This window comes from Lissotriton helveticus, chromosome 8 (assembly GCF_964261635.1).
Source record: "Lissotriton helveticus chromosome 8, aLisHel1.1, whole genome shotgun sequence".
Classification (NCBI taxonomy): domain Eukaryota; kingdom Metazoa; phylum Chordata; class Amphibia; order Caudata; family Salamandridae; genus Lissotriton; species Lissotriton helveticus.
Window position 1 is genome coordinate 230529237 of NC_136069.1, and position 18315 is coordinate 230547551.

The 18315-nt window shown below is 43.4% G+C and overlaps 1 protein-coding gene across 1 annotated transcript in view; it reads right to left on the minus strand.

Annotated features, from left to right (window-relative positions):
* SESN3 (sestrin 3) overlaps nucleotides 1-18315 on the minus strand; it is a 318970-nt gene that overhangs the window by 5886 nt on the left and 294769 nt on the right. Inside the window, exon 9 of the mRNA XM_078656979.1 lies at nucleotides 7504-7648. Coding sequence (XP_078513105.1) covers nucleotides 7504-7648 — 145 coding nt within the window. The remainder of the gene's footprint in view (nucleotides 1-7503; nucleotides 7649-18315) is intronic.

Sequence of the window (18315 nt, forward strand, 5' to 3'; positions counted from 1 at the left end):
AGAAGTCTTTAATGGCAGTGTCTAGGGTTTCTTTGTGTTTTGTGTCATTGATAATGGTGAGATTGAATCGCCACATGGATTGTCGGGTGGTCGGTTTAATATTAGATAATGTAAGGGAAACGCAGGAATGATCAGAGACTAATCTGGGAGCAATGTCCGCGTCCTCAACTCTTGCCACCGCGTTATTAGATATGAGTATATAGTCGATTCTTGAGAACGAGTCATGCGGTGGGGAGTAGAATGAGTAGTCTCTGCCATCAGGGTGCATCAAACGCCACGTGTCCACCAAATGAAATCTATTGCACAGTTTCATGAATGCCTTATGGGCCTTCCCCGGGCGAAAGACGCATTTAGAGTCTCTATCTAGTATTGGGTCGTGTGGGAGATTGAAGTCGCCCGCCAGAATATGGACTGCTGTGTCGGGGATGGAGTTTATCTGCTTCGTTAGGCCTACCCAAAAGGACGGATCATATGTATTTGGGGCATAGACAGTCGTGATAAAGAATTCAGTGTCATCCTTGAGTAGTCTCGCTGAGACCCATCTGCCTTTTGCATCTATTGCACTAGAGACTATTTCCACATTTGCATTCTTGGCCACTAGCATTACCACCCCATTCTTCTTTGAGATCGCCTCAGAGCCTATCACTTCAGTAAAATACTTATTGCGCAGTGTGTGAAATTGCTTTGCTTCTAGTTTTGTTTCTTGCAATAAGGCTATATCTCCACGTTGCCTTCGTAGATAGTCAAGTGTCTTTTGGCGTTTAACTGGCTGGTTAAGTCCTTTCACGTTCAATGATAGGATTCTAAGGTTAGTTATGGTTGTCGTCCCTATCGGAGTATCTATAACAGCAGCCATCAATTATGCATCCAGTGATATCGTCTCATAACACATGTGTATACATAAGGATTGGGTCGTGGAAGCAGTCTCATACCCCTGAAAGAGTCAGCAGCACCTTTTAACACATATAATGTGGGGCTAGCACAGTATGCAGGAAACAGAAGTACAGAGTAAAAGCTTCGGAACATAATGTGGTACATTGGATGCAAGCTAGTAAGCAAGATGGACATAACTAAACAAAACCATATGCAAAATATCAAAACAACCCCCCCCATCCTCCCTATCGACCTCCCTCCGCCCCCCACCCTCACCCACTTCCCACCCCTCCCTCCCCAATAGTAGAAACAACAGAACATAGCGACTCGGGAATGACGACCATGCGGCCGCCTCCAAGCAACTTACTCTTAACTAGCAATTCTACGGGCTGCAACCCTAATTCTGAGTGAAATAGCCCAAGTGTGTAGGCAACAACAAACAATAACCAACGCTGGTGTCAGAACATTAAACACAGGAAAGTCACTGCTTTGGGTTCAGTATCGTGACCGAATATATCAGTACCTGCAAAAGAATTATCGTAGGCGCATTCAACAACAGATCAACAGTACAGCACAGCATAGCGCCTATTTAAGGTCCATAAGGGACATGAGCAATATCATGGTAACGTGGTATCATGTTAGCATAGGTATGGTATCGTGGGTGTGGTAGCAAGGATAGAACCATACTGATGCAGCTTTAATGATACATATTTCAAGTTAAAGGTTCATCAGATCGTTCAAGGGATCGTTCTAATATAGATATTTCAAGTTAAAGGTTCATCAGATCGTTCAAGGGATCGTTCCAATATAGATCTGGAGTCTGATGATTAGCTGATATAGGGCCCAAGGGTATAGAGTACATTACCGTATCACTACCGTCCAAAACCAGTCGTGATCACCAACCAAGAGAGCCTCATGTCAAATCCAGTTCAGATAGGCACTTCTCTAAGGATCCTGGAGTCTGGGAGTGGTAGTACAAAATTCAAAACCAGAGTTTATCCTAGGCCAGACGCAGAGGCTCCTTGTTGAGCTGGGGGGGAGACTTCCATACTGCCATCTCCACGGTCGAACAGGAGTTGTCGTAGTTTTCGCGGGTCTGAGAACACATGAGACACACCTTGTATCGTTACTCTAAACTTAGTTGGACCAATAAAGCCATACAGGTGACCAAGTGACTTTAGTTGGGGTCTCATTGCAAGGAAGGCTTTTCTGGTCTCCATTGTTTCCTTACTGAAGTCCTGTGAGATGAAGATTTTCTGGCCTTTCCACAGCACGTGGTTGTGTTTGCGAGCGAAGGTGAGTATCTGTTCTGTGTGTTGGTACCTTAGTGGTTTGCACACAATCGCTCTTGGTCCCTTTTGGTCCTTTGAGATTCGTCCTGGCACCCTATGCGCTCTATCAAACTCCAGTGGCTGAGTGAAAGTTAGATTTGTGGCCTGCGTGAACCACTCTTCGAGGAAGGGTATGCATGAGTCATGTTTTTCCTCCGATTTCTCCGGCATACCAAAAATTCTTAGATTCCCTCTTCTGTTTCTATCCTCCAACTCCGCAACCTTCCTCACAAGATGGTCAGAGCATAAGGAAAGGTTCTTGATAGCTCCACATGTCTTATTTTCAAAGTCTTCCAATTTGCTTATCCTGGTCTCAGTTTCCGCTAACCTCGAGTTGATGTCTTTAATGTCTTGGCGGATAGCAACAACCTCCTCCTTGGTGGACTTGGCCAAGTCTCTGACTTCTTCTAGCCTGCTCAAGATTGTTTCCACGGCTTCCTCCATTTTTTTGTTCCCTTTGTTCCCTTTTATCGGTGTCGGTGGGTTAGATTTCAGGCGTTTAGAAGCTGTACCATTTTCCTTGTCTCCCATACTTTAGATGCGTGAGGCGATGGGTTGTGTAGGTGCCTTGGCGTTTCAGGCATGTAGCGTTGAAACCAATCTGTATTTGGGCCGTGTATATTTGGACCGTGCCGGCCAGCAGAATATACACCTCTCCCTTTCTTTCCTTTTTGAAGATGATCTTTACAGTTACACCTTGTAAATATCCCCAGTTACACCTTGTAAATATCAGTTCGTGAGGGTAATTACAGCAGTAGACAAGCAGGTAAGCAGTATGCACCTAATTCGCTGTGGGGTCCGCAATTCGAAACAGCAAACTCTTGCAAACTCTTGCTCTCTAGTGTGTCATATGGTCTTGCCCTCTATCCAGTGCTGCACTTGGGTTCACTTCACTTTACTTGGCTTCACTTCACTCAACTGCCTGCATGTGGGAATTTTAGGCGTTTTGCGACAGGGTGACCTAGTTGTGATGTCATCATCTCAGGCTGCCTTCATAGAGTTCGAAATTCTGTAATTTTATGCCCCGTTTTGCACACAGTCTGTCAATGTGCCTTAGTGTGGGGGGAGACCGTGTAAAAGTCAAGAAAATGCACACGTGTACTGTGTTTTTTTTTTTTGTTTGTTTTTTTTTAATTATGCCAGTAGACACTATGACACCATGAGGGCATTATACTATGTCGCTGAACACTAAGACCAGTCGTAGTACTTTGTCTGCCGCCATTTTGTTGGAGCGTTTTGCGTTTTCAGATGTCGCGCTGTTGCCTGCCGGTGTTTTTGCGCCTTTTTCTGGAGTCTTTAGGCTCTTTCAATGCAGCTCTGACCTTCAAACACCATCTAGGCGTTGTGGGTGCTGGCAGACTTAGGATTAATTGCAGCATTAAATTCGAGTGATTGCAGCGTTATATTTGAAAAAAAAAAAACGCATGGTGGGCTGTGTAACTAATGTATTCAGGTCCTCGTGGACACAAACAGAGGCATCACGGCATCAGAGCCCGGGGAGACACGAGCGCGATATCAGACGCGCTGGGGAGCCGCCATTTTAAACAATTAGTCTCTGCGCCGCTTTTTTCCCCAACTGCACGTTGTCAACAGCATATTCCTGCAAGATACGTCTACTCACGATTCAGCTGCTGCTGCTTATTGGCCCATAGCTGTATTTCGGTGTGGGTAGGCGCTCCCAGTCAGTTTGTTGTGATGTGACCGGGGCTCCGGGAGACCGCGTGAATGTGTCCGGAGGCAGGCTCCGGCATGCAGCGCACTTTCCTCCGGTCAGGGCAAAACGGTCTGTTTATCCCCGTTTCCCCCGTCGGATCAGTCTCAAACTTCTCCCATCGTTAGTGCTGGTGTTTCGCCGGCCAGGCACCCGTTTTGGTCCGGATCAGAGTCGGATCGCAGTCCTTGTATAGTAATTACTTACAGCCGCTTGGAGGAGGACAAGATTAAGCCGCCATTTCTCCGGCGTCCAAGCCACGCCCCCCTAACACGCTAATAATTAAGCGCTTACAATTCTTACTGCACTATTGAGTTTTAGGAACCTGATTTGGCCGTGCCATATTCTTAAGGCAGGGGATATTTCCCAGGGAAATTCATGAAAATTCGTGGGTCAGTTTGTGGGACATTCCCTAAGCCTAATCGGGATGTGAGGTTATCTGCCAAATCCACTTAAGTCCTTTACTGTTTTCAAGTAAAGTTATCACAGTTCCTTTTCAGAAAGGAACACTGCCAAATCCACAATGTAAGCCTTTAGTGTTTCAAGCCAACTTATCAGAGTTCTTGTGAGAAAACCAGGTCAAAATCAGCTTTAAGTGGCACATCCAGTTAGTTTTGGGAATAAAATGAAACAACACATCCAGGAAAGGTCCCGTGAACATTATTCAAATAGCATTAAGAATTAGTTTCTTGCTCACACAAGGGATCTCTCTTACTTTACAAACATGTATTACTATGCTGAGAACCTAAAACTAATTTTTCCAAATCAAGGCAGCAAAGTAGAGCTATTGCAGAAGAATTTCACCATAGCACGTCCCAAGCCCCGCGGTGAAAGATGGAGACTTATGTGTGGGGCTAGCTGCCACTCCATGTAAAAATCCTAGCTACAGAAACGTCAACTAAGAGACAGCCCGGCGTTGGGACAGAGGAATTTCCTTCACAGAGAGCTACGACGCCTCGTGGTGAAATTAACTACAATGAAGCCCTTGGTGAAAACACACTAAATTATTTTTTCAAGGGATTCCCCATTCGGGAAGGATTCGGTTCTAGTATCCCTCTAGAAACATCCCTTGTGTGTTCTATCTTTGAAAACAGGTCCGTGCCCAGAAACAACCACCATGAAAATGTATGAAAAATATATGGCAAAAATATAGGAAGAGCCTCACGTAAGCAACCAAACCGGAGCCAATTGGAAGGTTGTCAACAATTTGCTCACTTTATCATCATCGGCAACTTTCCTATAGAGGTGGGTCCTGACAGCACTACAAATACATGTCACTGTTCTTCAGTGCACCAACCAAGATTCAAATCTATGCCTTCGGTTAAATGCACAAACATGCAGTGGCCACATTGACCAATTGAATTTCCTTACTGGAACAGAGTGCATTTTCCACAGATTAGTTTAATTTCTATTTAGGTCTCGTATTATTTTAGATCTGGCCTCTGATGCAGCCTCTGAGGTCTCGTCAGACTATTTTAAACCCCCCACCCCAAAATCTTCTATATAGACCTACACAAAGGGACTTGTGGTCAGTGGGAATCGTCCCTTGATCTGTTAAGCTGAAAGTCACAATTTGATTCCACCCCTCACAGCATACAGAAAGGTCCCTTCACTTTGAGTGACTGCACAATACCTGTACGCATAGTTCACATACGCCTAAAATACTTCCACTAGTTTCAAATGCAAAGCTATGTCAAACGTTGCTTTATTTGATTTACTAGCAGCCCGTCCCGACGTTGTCCGGGGATGAAATGTTATGTGTGTAATGTTTCACAGCGTTTTTTATATGTGCCTCCTTAGCTGTCCCACATTTGCATCTCCTTAGTTTTGTGTGCGTCCTCAGCTTTAAGTTGTTAAGCTTTTGTGTGTGCAAGTGCGTTGTGTTTGATGTTAATGTGACCGTGCCCCTTCACTTTGTAATGCTTTTGGAAGGTGTTTGTGTGGTTCTGCATGCAGTGTTAGTAAGTGCGTTGTTTATATATGGCTTGTTAGGTGGCCCGTATTTGCAGCTCCTTCGTTGTGTGTGAGTCCTCAGCTTTAAGCAGTGTCCGGCGTGATTCCAAGCTTGCGAGGGCTGGTTTGAGGCCCCGCGTGTTGTCTTTCACGTTAACGTGTGTACGCTGAGAGTGCCCTGCGTGATCCCGTGCTTGCGAGGGCTGTTTTGAGCAGCTTGTTGTTTGGAGAGGTACGTGTGAGAAGTGATCAGAATGGCAAGGCAGAGCGTGAATGTTTCCGCAAGCCGCGCCCTTTTTTTTAACTTAATTGTTGTGCAACCCCCCTATGACAACGTTGACGCCTAAAAAGTTAGCGGCGCACTATATATCAGTAATGTCGCGTCATGAGAACGGCAAGGTGGAGCGTGAATGTGCGCGCACATTCCTGGCGCAAGCCGCACCCCTTTTTATTATAATTTTGTTTTTTCCCCGTGTGACAACGCTAACGCTTATGCCCACAAAGGTTGGTTCGCACTATATATGATTAACGGCGCCTGATGCGGCGCAGCTTGTTTTGAAGTTGGAGCATGAATGGGCTTGCACATTGCTTCAGAAAGGCACGCTAGTGAAGTACGTGGCCATTTTTTTTATTTGGGGCACGCCCCTCTGACAACACTGTTCTGCCACGCCCCTCTGAGAACGGTGCACGCCCACAAACTAATAATGTGAAGTGTAGTTTGACACGCCAATGCCCACAAGGGACTACTTTACCCCTAAGGTTCTTTGACCTTTCTAATGTATATGGTGGCCAGCTGTATAGCCTATGGGCATCTGCTGCAACTACCCTTTACAATGGTGTATTGAGTGTTGTGATTGGTGCTGTACTTCTTGAGTTTACCCGCCTCAAAGGTTTCAGCTCTCTCTTTATAATAGTAGTATAGATATAGATAGATTTTAACTTTATTTTCTTTGTAATCTTTTTGATAGTTTTTTATAAAGGGTTTGTGACATAACATTGTGGTTACCTGCGATTTGAGTGCATAATTAGATGGTCATTTGCATTTGTCTGCTTCACAAGTTAAAATAATAAAATACAAGCCACAACTGAAAGCACTGATGTTAAAAAACAAAACTTTGCAAGTCAAGGAGCAAAATCGATGTTTTTAAATGTACAGTTTAGAAAGCAAGCATAAAGCACCGATGCTTCAATGACATTTTAATTTTAATTTAATTTTTCCTGCATACGGTTAAAAAAAGTAGATTTAAAAAATGAAGAAAAAAATCACCAATGCTCCAGCTCTCTGAAGGCATACCTATGCACTTCAACTGCCGATTACAGGCTTTAGTCTTTTCTCGAAACACAAAGGACTACACGCAGGGGTTTGAGGGGCAGATAATGCAGAAGAGAGGCTGTACATGCAAGCTGTGGGTAAACAAAAAGTAAAGCTGATAACGCTCTGAAGATCTACCAAAAGCAGATCCGTTAACCGGTCGTTTCAGAACGCCTAAACAACACTTTATACATGCAAAAACAAGGTTGAAGGGTTTTCTCTTATTTTTGTTGAAGTATAGTTCTGGCAGGTTTGATGTAAGTGTGTTTACGCAGAGCACAGCAGCCTGTGTAATATCTTATGTTTGCCTTGGGAATACTCACTTTCTCCGAGTGCTTGAACTGGCGCCAGTAGCCATCATACATGCGCTTCGTAGTTCTTTCGGGATAGCAGGTCACTGTCTTTATGTAAACCTTCAGGCTTCGTTCAAGCAACTGATTTACTTCGCCGTAATCATAGTCATCATACCTATGGAAACAAGCTCAGGTTTATTAGCTGCACTTTCGTCATTCAAAGCACTTTCAAATTTGCACTTGATAGCTAAGCCGGTCTTTTTCTTGTGTTGGTAAATACAATCTCCCTGACTGTCCTTGGCCCACACTACACAGCAGAATATCCAGGAAATATTTTTAAAGGCTAACACCGCCCTGCAAGCATAGAACCAGATACTTCATCCAGAGTTTGCACGATATCCGGTGCAAGGTGTCCCGTACAAGCCACCTCATAAATTGGCCTGTTGCACTGAAGACTACTAACCACCCTTTCCGAAACGTGTATTGTAATTGTATTGTAATTGCATATATATAACACTTACTACCCCATACGAGGCGTCAAAGCGTTTTTTCGGCGAGTAGCACTCTACTCCGGGACCCATAGAGGATTAGTATTGAATTAGTATAGTGAAACATACAAGTACATTTTAAGTGGTGGATAGGTTAGTCAGTTAATCGAATTTGGAATGATAGCAGAACGAAAGAGGAGGACAAAGGTTTGTATTGATATAGCGCTTTTTGACACACGCTATTCAGGAAGCCTACAAAGCATTAGTGGTGAATTAATATGGTGAAATATGTACTAATTTCAGTGGTGGATATCAGTCAGTTACTTGGAGTGAGAAGGATAGCGGAGGGATAAAAGGGGAAGGAAGATTTGCATTCATATAGCACTTGTTACCCCTGATGGATGTTGAAGCACTTTTCTGGCGAGTAGCACGCCACTCCGAGACCCATAAAGGATTACTGTAGAAAATTAGTACAGTAAAAAAAATATGATGTAATTTGAGTAGTGGATATGTTATTCAGTTATTTGGGTAGTAAATTAGTATAGTTTAATATGGAATTTGAGAAGTGGACATGTTTGTCTTAATTTCGATTGAAAAGGATAGTGGAGGGAATAAAGAGTGAAGGATTTTTTTTTTTTAGGTCTTAGCAGTAGGAGGAGGCTTTTGGGTGAGTAAAAAGGAGTTTTGGAGTGAAGGACTCAGAGGGAAGAGTTTAGAAAGGTTTGTTTTAGGGGATCGGTATAGTAAAAGAGGTGTCAGATGATGCAAGGAGGGGTAGAGTACGAGAGAGTCTAGAAAGAGTGTTATTTTGGCAATCATAGTAGTGGTATGGGGTTTGGGATAAATGAGAGAGTGGATGTAAAGGATATATTGATAGATGTATAGGATGAGAGATAGGGTAGTGCATTGGAAGGAGTAGTAGAAGAAGTTTGAGATGAGTCAGAAGGTTGGGCTAGAAGATATATTGAGCAACGTATAGGCTGAGAAATAGTGTAGTGCATTGGAAATGCTAAATTAGAAGAAAGTGATAAATATATAGATCCATGATTACATTGAAAGTTTATACATACATAAAGGAGGTAAGTATATGTAGATTAAAGATATTGATAGAGGCACAGGATGAGAAATAGGGTAGTGCATTGGATATGCTTTTTCAGGAGAAAAGTAACAGACACACAGATCCAAGTACATGGAAGGTACATAGATGCGCAATGGAAGTATGTACATGTAGACCAAAGATGATTTTTATTTATTTAGTATTTTTTCTCTCAACATAATTATTTTACATGTTTATACAAAGTAACGCGCAAAGATAGGTACATATCTATAGTGAAAAAAAATGCTCGTAAACAGAGGGATATGCTGTAAATTTCTGTTTGCGCATGGTGCTTATGTGCGGAAGAGCCAAATCTTGAGTAGTTTTCTGAAGATAAGGTGGTTGTTGGTGGACCTTATGTTGGCGGGTAAAGAGTTCCATAGTTTGGCTGCTTGAACAGAGAAGGATGTGCCACCCATGGTTTTTTTCTTGTATGGTGGTATTTTGAGGCGAGATGCTCCTTTAGAGCGGAGGTTTCTTTGTTGAATGTGTTTGGTGATTTTATTCCTGACGAAGAGTGGTCCCATTCCATGTATTGCTTTGTGGGTGATACAAAGCAGCTTGAACGTGGATCTTCTGGCAACCGGTAACCTATGCAGGGCTTTCAAGGCAGGGGAGAAGTGGTCTCGCGGTTTGATATGCAAGAGTAGTCTGGCAGCAGAGTTCTGAATCCGTTGTAGTCTTTTCATGGTCGTTAAAGGTGATCCATGGTAGAGGCTATTGGCGTAATCGAGTTTGGACAGAACAAGGGAGATGGCATCTTGGACCTTGTGTGGAAATCCCAAATGAGGGAAAATTCGTTGCAGCGTTTTTATAGTAGCAAAGCTTGATCTTGCTAGTTTATCCACTTGGGCATTCATCAACAGCTTGGAGTCCATGGTCATTCAGAGCTTTCTTACTTCCTTCAATACTTTAAGCAGTGATCCCAGTTCATCAGGCCATGCGGCAAGCGGGTTGTAATGTTTCCAAACGCCACACGGGAGTATTTCAGTTTTTGAAGCATTCAATTTGAGATGGCTCCAGGTCATCCACTGATCCACGGCTCTGAGACAGCTGAAAATTGGCGATTTTCCAATGTCTTTGGGGCATTACAGTTGCAGGAGTATTTGCGTGTCATCTGCGTAGTTACAGCACGTAAGGTGAAATTTATTGATCAGCACTGGTAATGACTTCAGGTAGAAGTTGAAAAGCATGGGCGAGATGATAGAACCTTGAGGGACCCCTGCTTTTGTGGAGTACGGTTTGGACGAGAAAGGTGGGGCACGGATGACATTAGTTCTGTTTCAAAGGTAGGACGCGATCCAGTCTAGAGCAGTTCTCTCTATGCCGGCTTCATAGAGTCTTTGTTTCAGAGTGTCATGGTCAACCGTGTCGAAGGCAGCTGAGAGGTCCAAGAGGAGTGGCGCAGCAACCCTGTTGTGGTCAACTGTATTCTTTAGGTCATCCCAGATGGCAAGGAGGGCAGATTCAGTGCCTCTTCCCAGACGGAATCCTGTTTGGAAGTCTGAAAGTATGTCATTCTTTTCAATGAATTGACACCTGGGTGAACGCTGCTCTTTCTATCAGTTTGCCCAGGAACGGTCCATTTGTAATAGGTATGTAGTTGTCAGGGTTCAGCAGGTTCAAGTTTGTTTTCTTCAGTAAAGGGCGTATGTATGACTTTTTTTTTAGTTCTTCTGGAAATATTCCAGTAGTTAAGGAATCTTTGATGATTCTTCTTATTGGAGTGGCAGCAGAGGTTGTTAAAAGAATTGTCTTGAAAGTTTGTGGCGGACAGGGGTCAGAAGGGCTGCCGGCAGGCCTGCTTGCTTTGACAAGGTCCATAAATTCATCGTGTGAGATGTGTTGGAAGGAACGGAGAGGCTTGATTAGAGCATTCTTGGATTGTTGTTTTGTACAAGGGTTAGTGCCGGTGCTTTGTTTCTGTTTTGTCCGTGTAATGATTTGCCACTTTGTCTGTGAAATCTTGAGTAACAGGAGAGTTCCTTCTAGGCAGTTTAGTTTGCGAAATTCATTGAGTATTTTATAGAATTCTTTATTTGCACATTTAGCGTTTTGAATTCTGTCTGAATAGTACCTTTTCTTAGCTTTTTTGATAGCAGACTTGTATAATCTGTTAATTCACTGTAGATGAAGTTTGTCTTGTTTGGCGTTTGTTTTGAGCCAGGTACGTTGCCGCTTTCTAATTTGTTGTTTTATGTCTTTTATTTCTATGTTTCTCCAAGGCGCTTTTTTTCTTTTGTTCTGTCTTGGGGTTTTGAGTGGTATCAGGATGTCAAAAGCTTCCTGTAGCCACTCATATAGATTTCGAACAGAATTTATGGTTTCCAGATTCGTACTGGATGTTAGTTGTGTTTCCAAGTGTTCCAAATTGAGTTTGTTCCACAGCCGATAGATGTAAGGTAGTTTTAGGTGAGTCGCTTAGCGTTATTTTATGTTGGAAGGCAAGCAAGTGGTGGTCTGACCATGTGACTGGAGTTATAGTTTGAGAGGTAACTAGTTAAGTATTAGCAAAAAGGACATCTAGGATATGTCCAGCGGTGTGTGTCGGACTGTGGATAATCTGATGCAGGTTCAATGCGTCTAGGCCGGTGATTATAGTTTTGGATGAGTCATATTGGGTTTATCAAACCAAAGGTAAGGTCACCCAGAACGCATAGGTTGGAGTGCAATGTTATCAGGTTTGAAACTGTGTCTATAAGTGCGTCTGGGAATGTTGCCTTGCTAGGTGGAGGTCTGTAAAGGAGCAGGAAGTTACAGGAGGAAGACGGCGTAGGATTCCATCTTGTTAGAAGAGCCTCACAATTCTTTATGGAGATGTTGTCAATTTAAGTGATATGTATTGTTTGCCTGAATACAACAGCTAGACCACCTCCTTCTTTGCTATACGATTTTGGGTGATTATTTGATAGCCTAGGGGATTGGCATTATGCAGGACTGGAGCCATATCTTCTCCCAACCATGATTTGGTTATGAATAGTATGTCTGGTTTTGCATCGGTGAGAAGGTTGTAGATGTGATGCTTGTTTTTAGAGAGGGATCGGGCATTTATTATTAGACAGTTTAGTGAGTGGTCTTTGGTGATAGTGGGACTTTGTTTGGTAGAAGGGTGATCATTATTGCGTGGGTTTGTAGCAGGTGTGTTTTTAGTGCTGGTATTAGCTGTATTAGGATAGCAATCGTGCAGCTGTTCTGTATCGTGTTCCTCATCCAGCATGCTAAGAAGGCATTTTGATGGGTCTGCATGTGTATGTGTTGGAGATAGTACTTGAGAGTGAGTTGGTGTGCTGTGCTGCTTTTGTGGTGTAACGTTGTGAAGTAGACATGGGGAAGCAAAGTTGTGAGGTGTGGCATGTTGCTTATATTTTTTGCGTGTGTTTAAGGCGGAAGGTGTATGAGTCAGGGGAGGTGGTGCAGCATGTGGGTCATGTAATAATGTTCTAAATTGTCCAATGGATGAGAGGCGGTTGGAAGAGAGGTGCTGTATTGCTGTATCTGTGTTAGGCGTGGTGGAAGAGTGAAGCTTGGCATGGGAGTTTGTTCCTTTGTGGGGTTTGAAAGGTGGGTATATGTTTGTATTTTGTGATGGTAAGTATTATGAGGTGTTGCGCTTTGAAGATCTTGTTGTGCTGGTGTGTGTGATATGTTTTGCTTTTGAGGAGTAGTGAAAAAGGATGCTGATGTATATGTTTCATGCAATGGATTTGGTTGTGTAGTATTGTTTGTGAGAGGAGTCTGTGACGTAGAGGGGGTGGTGATGTGTTTATGAGTAGAGTATAAGTTGTGTGTAGGAGGGAATGAAGTGGAGGTGAGTGTTTATCTTACACTGGTTTGTTGCAAGAGTTACAAAGTGTGGTGGTGTGCAGTCTGTGTGTTGTGCGTTAGTGTTATTAGGGTAGAAGGGAAAGGAGGGTGTTTGTTGGACAACTGATGGAAGGATGATTATATATTTGTTAGTGATAAAAGGTGGTCTGTTAGGAGTAATTACAGCAGGGAGAGTGTGTCTGAATGGAATGTAGTTATGTATGGTGTTGATTGGCGTTGTGCTAGTGATGAGTGTATTGGTTAGTGGTATAGGATAGAGTTGTGTACTGTTTGTAAGTGATAGTGGATATGTGTGGTAGTTGGGATAGTAGGGGTGTAGATGTGGTTTGGCTGGTACATTATTCTGTGCATAGTGTGGTGCGTGGTGTACATTTGGTGTGAGTGTGTTGCTCTGTTTGTGGATGTGGATTGTGTGGGCTGGGTATTGCTAAAAGAGAAAAAGGGCAGCATTTCTGGCCCTAGTCCTGACCAGTCTCGAACAGGCTCAAACAGGCAGCAGCCCTTATCCTCTCTGCCCTTAACAGGCTCAAACAGGCAGCAGCCCTTGTCCTCTCTGCCCTTAGCCTCGACGCCCGGGCTGAGATGCCCTAACCCTGGCCTTTTGTATAGCCCTAGTAATCAGGTGACCCCTTCAGCCAATGTGAACCCTAGCCCTAACACTATCCAATCGCAACACTTGCCCTAAAATCTAGAACTAATAGGAGACCAGGGCCTTACAGTCAATCTTAGCCCTATTCCAAGCACCTAATCAGTTCAAAAACCCTGATCTCTACATCCAATAAAGGCCCTAGCCCTACCAGTAGTCCCAAAACAAGTGCATGCAACCAATGGCACAGGTAGCCCTAGTCCCTACTTCCAATAGAAAGCCTAACCCTACTCTAAGTCCCACAACTAGTCCAGCAACCAATCACATCAGAAGCCCTAATCGCTACTTTCAATTAAAGGTCTAACCCTAGCCCTAGTCTCACCCTACTCCCAACAACCAATAACATAGGAAGCCCTAGTCCCTACTTCCAATAGAAATCCTAACCCTAGCCCTAGTCCCAACCCTACAATGATTGAATCACAGACCCAGAAACCAATCAGAACCCTCAAATACCCAACCAATGAGGATATTAACCTTAATCCAATAGAAACATCAGATACAACCACCAATCAGTGTAGACATGTACCAACCACTAGCAGACCATATAAGGTCCCAGCGACCTCAGACAAGGTTTGCTAGCCAGGGAGTTGGAAACTGCTTCTCCTGTTCAGAATCTCCTAGGAGACAGACAGGCTCAATCCACACTTTGGACTGCAGCAGGTAAGGGCCTCACTAACTTGAAATCTAACAATATTGTTTGAATAAAACGTTACTCCCTCTGCTGGCCAAAAAACGAAGTGCACAGGCCCTAGTAAACACAGTTTAAACAGCTCACAGAAGCACCCTCTGATGTACAAAATCGCTGTTGCGGGGAGCGGGTAAGCGAGGGCGGGGGGAAACAGTGGGGCTGCTTTCACTGACTTGTGAAGACAAAATGGTGGCTGGGAGTGCACTGTTTTAACATACAGGTCTTAGCACAGAGCAAAGGAGAAATTTGGAGGGAAAACAGAATTGTCACCAAGGAATAAGAGGGACAAACTACAGAGGTTGTACTGCAAATCCCACAATTCAACACGCTAAATGGAGGCAATCATGAGCAGGGAAAACAACAAGTTTAAAACACAACACAGGTGATCAAATATGCAATTACAGGCAGGCTAAAACTACCATTTCTAACTGTAACAACCAAAGGCAAAGACAGTAAAAACAGAAAGAGAAAATCGTTTTTTAAACAACTTTTGGTCTTGGGTAGAGACAGCACTAGTCTGTCTAATTACCACTTCCTTGACTCCTCTCAGAGCAATCTGGGGCACAGGTAGGCTGCAACTCACAAGATGGAGAAGAATGATTTGGGGTGCACCCAGCAAGGCCTCAGATGTGAGAGGAGGGCTCAGACTTGCCTGGTAGCTGAATAACCAATGGTCTGCTGGCCTGGGGGTGGGGGCTGGGAAGCTGCTTCTCCTGTTCAGAATCTCCTAGGAGACTGACAGGCTCAATCCACACTTTGGACTGCAGCAGGTAAGGGCCTCCAGAAGGGGGAAGGGTACAAACTTGGGCACACAGAGTGGTGTGATGTAAAGAGTCAATAGCTACCCTATAGAAGGGCACCAGTGAGGCCAAAGGGGACTGCAGCTCTCGTCAGGACTTCCGAAGGGGCTAATGACCTGAATTAGGACGTCTTATACCATCTTAATTAGAACCTCTTCTCGCTTGTTCTTTACAACTAGCCAGACAGCTGATGATTACGTTTACTAAAGATCACTTAGCCTTTCCTAAGGAGGAAAAGCGCCTTGAGACCCCACGGGTGAGTAGTGCGCTCTATAAATGTCTTGATTGATTGATTGATTGATTGATTGATTGAAAACAGGGAGCAGGGTTTGGGGGGGAGGAGGGGCATGCTAATGGCAATCGGGTACAATATACTAAAACTCCCAAAGTACCACACTGCAATTTGGGTTTACAGCCACACAAACATCTGGCAATTTACCATAGTGCTTGCTTTGTGCTTCAATGAACGTGGCCCACTGTGTTTTATGAAGAATGATAAGTGCCAGGTGAGATGCATTTCACAACGTTCACAATGGTTGAGAGTTTACTTTATGGTGACTCAAGCAATTTAGTCCCTTGTTCATTTTCATGACTAATTGGTGGGTGCCGGAATTGCCATGCAGCAGCACATAAAATTACTCCTCACAACATGTTCCACCTAGCTGGATTGGCATGCTTCTGGGGTAAGCAGTGCCACCCGCTCAGCGCTATTCTAATGAGATGGTCATCAACTTGACCATCTTCCAACATGGTCAATGAGACACATGAAAGATAACAGATCAGCAAAGTAATCTAGGACTATAGCCACCCCCAGCCTCTGTAAGAGAGGGCCTTAATTCAGGGCGACTGGAATGGTTGAATTAAAGGGAACCAAACCTTCTGATGCACATAATTGCACAAATGTATTTCAGGCGCCCACAAAAGAACTCTGGCTGGCACCACTCTATCCTATTCATTCAGCCTCAGCATGTGGGAAATGGGATTGAGGCCTGATCATCCTGCTGCAAGAGCAAGTACGCTCTGTGAGGAACAAAAAGAGGAGGCTGAATGCAAGGAAATTATGCTTAGCAGATTTTCTGTGTCCTATCAAGAGCAATCAGGATAATTTGTTTGATCCTCCTAGACCTTATGAAGTACATCAACATAAGCAGCATCAGTGGAAACACGTGCAGCAAGCCCGGAGACCAGCTGAATCTGGAGGCATCCCCAGGGAACTGTTCAGAGGAGGTGAAAAGCGCAAAACTGAAGCAAATTCCTGCACTGGGCTGCATCAGAGAGATCCACAAATGGACACCACAAATGGACACAACAATCTGGAGAAGACTGCCTCCGTCCCATCCAGGTGTATCTCCTACTCATGGTCCTTCAGCAAGAGACAACTGAGAGTGTCCCCCCTTGTGTTGAGGACCCAGTTCAGTGGGCCATTTCCCATTGTTGTGCATTTTGTCACGGGCCCAGGGGCGCACACTGCTAAGTCTGTTATTGTAATGGGCGGCAGTGGTGTTGTGTGACTGTCTGAATGATGATCCCTGATACTGAAGAAAGAAATCTCTTTATAACAAGGTACACCCTTGCTGATGGCTAAATGAGCAATCCATCTACAGAATGGAGAGGACCATCCGCAAGTGCTGGTCTGAGTGGACGGAAGGAATAGCCGCACCTTAGCTGAGAGACTTCCCTGGATAGGGAGCTACAAGACCTGCAAGCATCACTGTAGGTTTCTCTTCCACCGTCTGGCATGAGGGACCAGGAGGACACACAACGCTGTGTTAACACTCCAGGCTGACAGTTGTGTATATGTGACTGGCTCTTGCACCCTAAGAAGAATTAAGAGTACTTCAATGAATTAAGAGTACTTCCACTCTTTACACTTGTTTACTAATCCCTTCCATGGCAAGAGTCCAAACAAACACTGAACTTTCTTGGGAGGCGGACCTGTGTATACATTGGCCCATTCCTGTTTGGGATAAGATTTGGACGAAAATAGGAAGTCATCCAGAGCGGCTAGCGCCACACAAACTCTTTTAAAAAAATGTATAATAGACTCCTATTAACACCGGTTTCCTTTCACAAAAAGCATCCTGATATTCCTGATGATTGTTTGTCATGTTCACTTCCACAGGCAGATTTACAACACTTACTTTTTTCGTGTCCACAGGTCTTGCATTTTTGGAAACAAGTCCAGTCAAAAATTAATATTATTTTTGGTTTTAACATGCCCCTATGTTTTGCAAATATTTTTCTGGGAAGCCTTTCCACTGGATGGATGAGCACAAAACACAACTGCATATCAGTGACTTGTCATTAGCAGCTGCCTTTCAACAGATAACAAAAACAGGAAAGATGCTGCCAAACTTTAATACTTAGCTTGGTGGTACTCTGTATGTCATAATCACAGGTTTGATACAACTTTTGTATTTCCTATCTCTGTTGTAAAACAAAAATACAATTATGGTCTCCCATCACCCAATTTTTAGATAATCGAGCTAAAAAAACTTTTGCTCCAGTCTCTAGTATGCAAGAAGTTGCTCAGCCTCCTTGAATGTTCTGGTTTTGTGACTATTATCTTTATTTTGGTCGATTTAATCTTGGTATTGTGGTAGACATTAATTCTTGAGCCTGTTTCTACTTTTTATTCCTACCATAAATGTTCACCTCACTTGTGATTTCATGCCTATATGCTACTATTGACATCCTTTGCAATGTATTTCTGATGTTTTACACTTGATACTTTGATGTTCTCTTTTGATATGTTTTCAATAAAAACTTAAAAGAGCACCTCAATGGAAAGCTTCAGCCTTATAATTGATTGCAAAGAATTTAATTCAAACAGTATCATAGTGGAGATTGAGGCCAAACCCAATCTCTCCAAATTCCATCAAACCAACTTTCAAAAGCCATGGGTAAATCTATTCAACATGTAGAACACACATGAACTATCTGAAATAATGGTATATGAAGTATGGTATATGAAGTAAATACAACAAACACGTAATTTATTTCGCCAGTCAATCAATTATTCCATCATCCAAATTCAGTCATTTCAACCTGAGATATCACTGGATTTCAAACCTGCTGCTTTATTTTTCATATTGTATTCCTGTCTCTGCCAAAGATAATGCATATGCATAAAACAAATCTGCCAACAAATTGTTATTAGTTTCAAACAAACAATCAGGTTCTCCTTTGGTGTATTAAATCTTACGTTCTTTTTCAATCAAGATATAAACATATGGTAAACTCTGAAAACACTCAGGTACTGCACTGCTAAATGTCCTTAAATCCCTATAACCTTACAC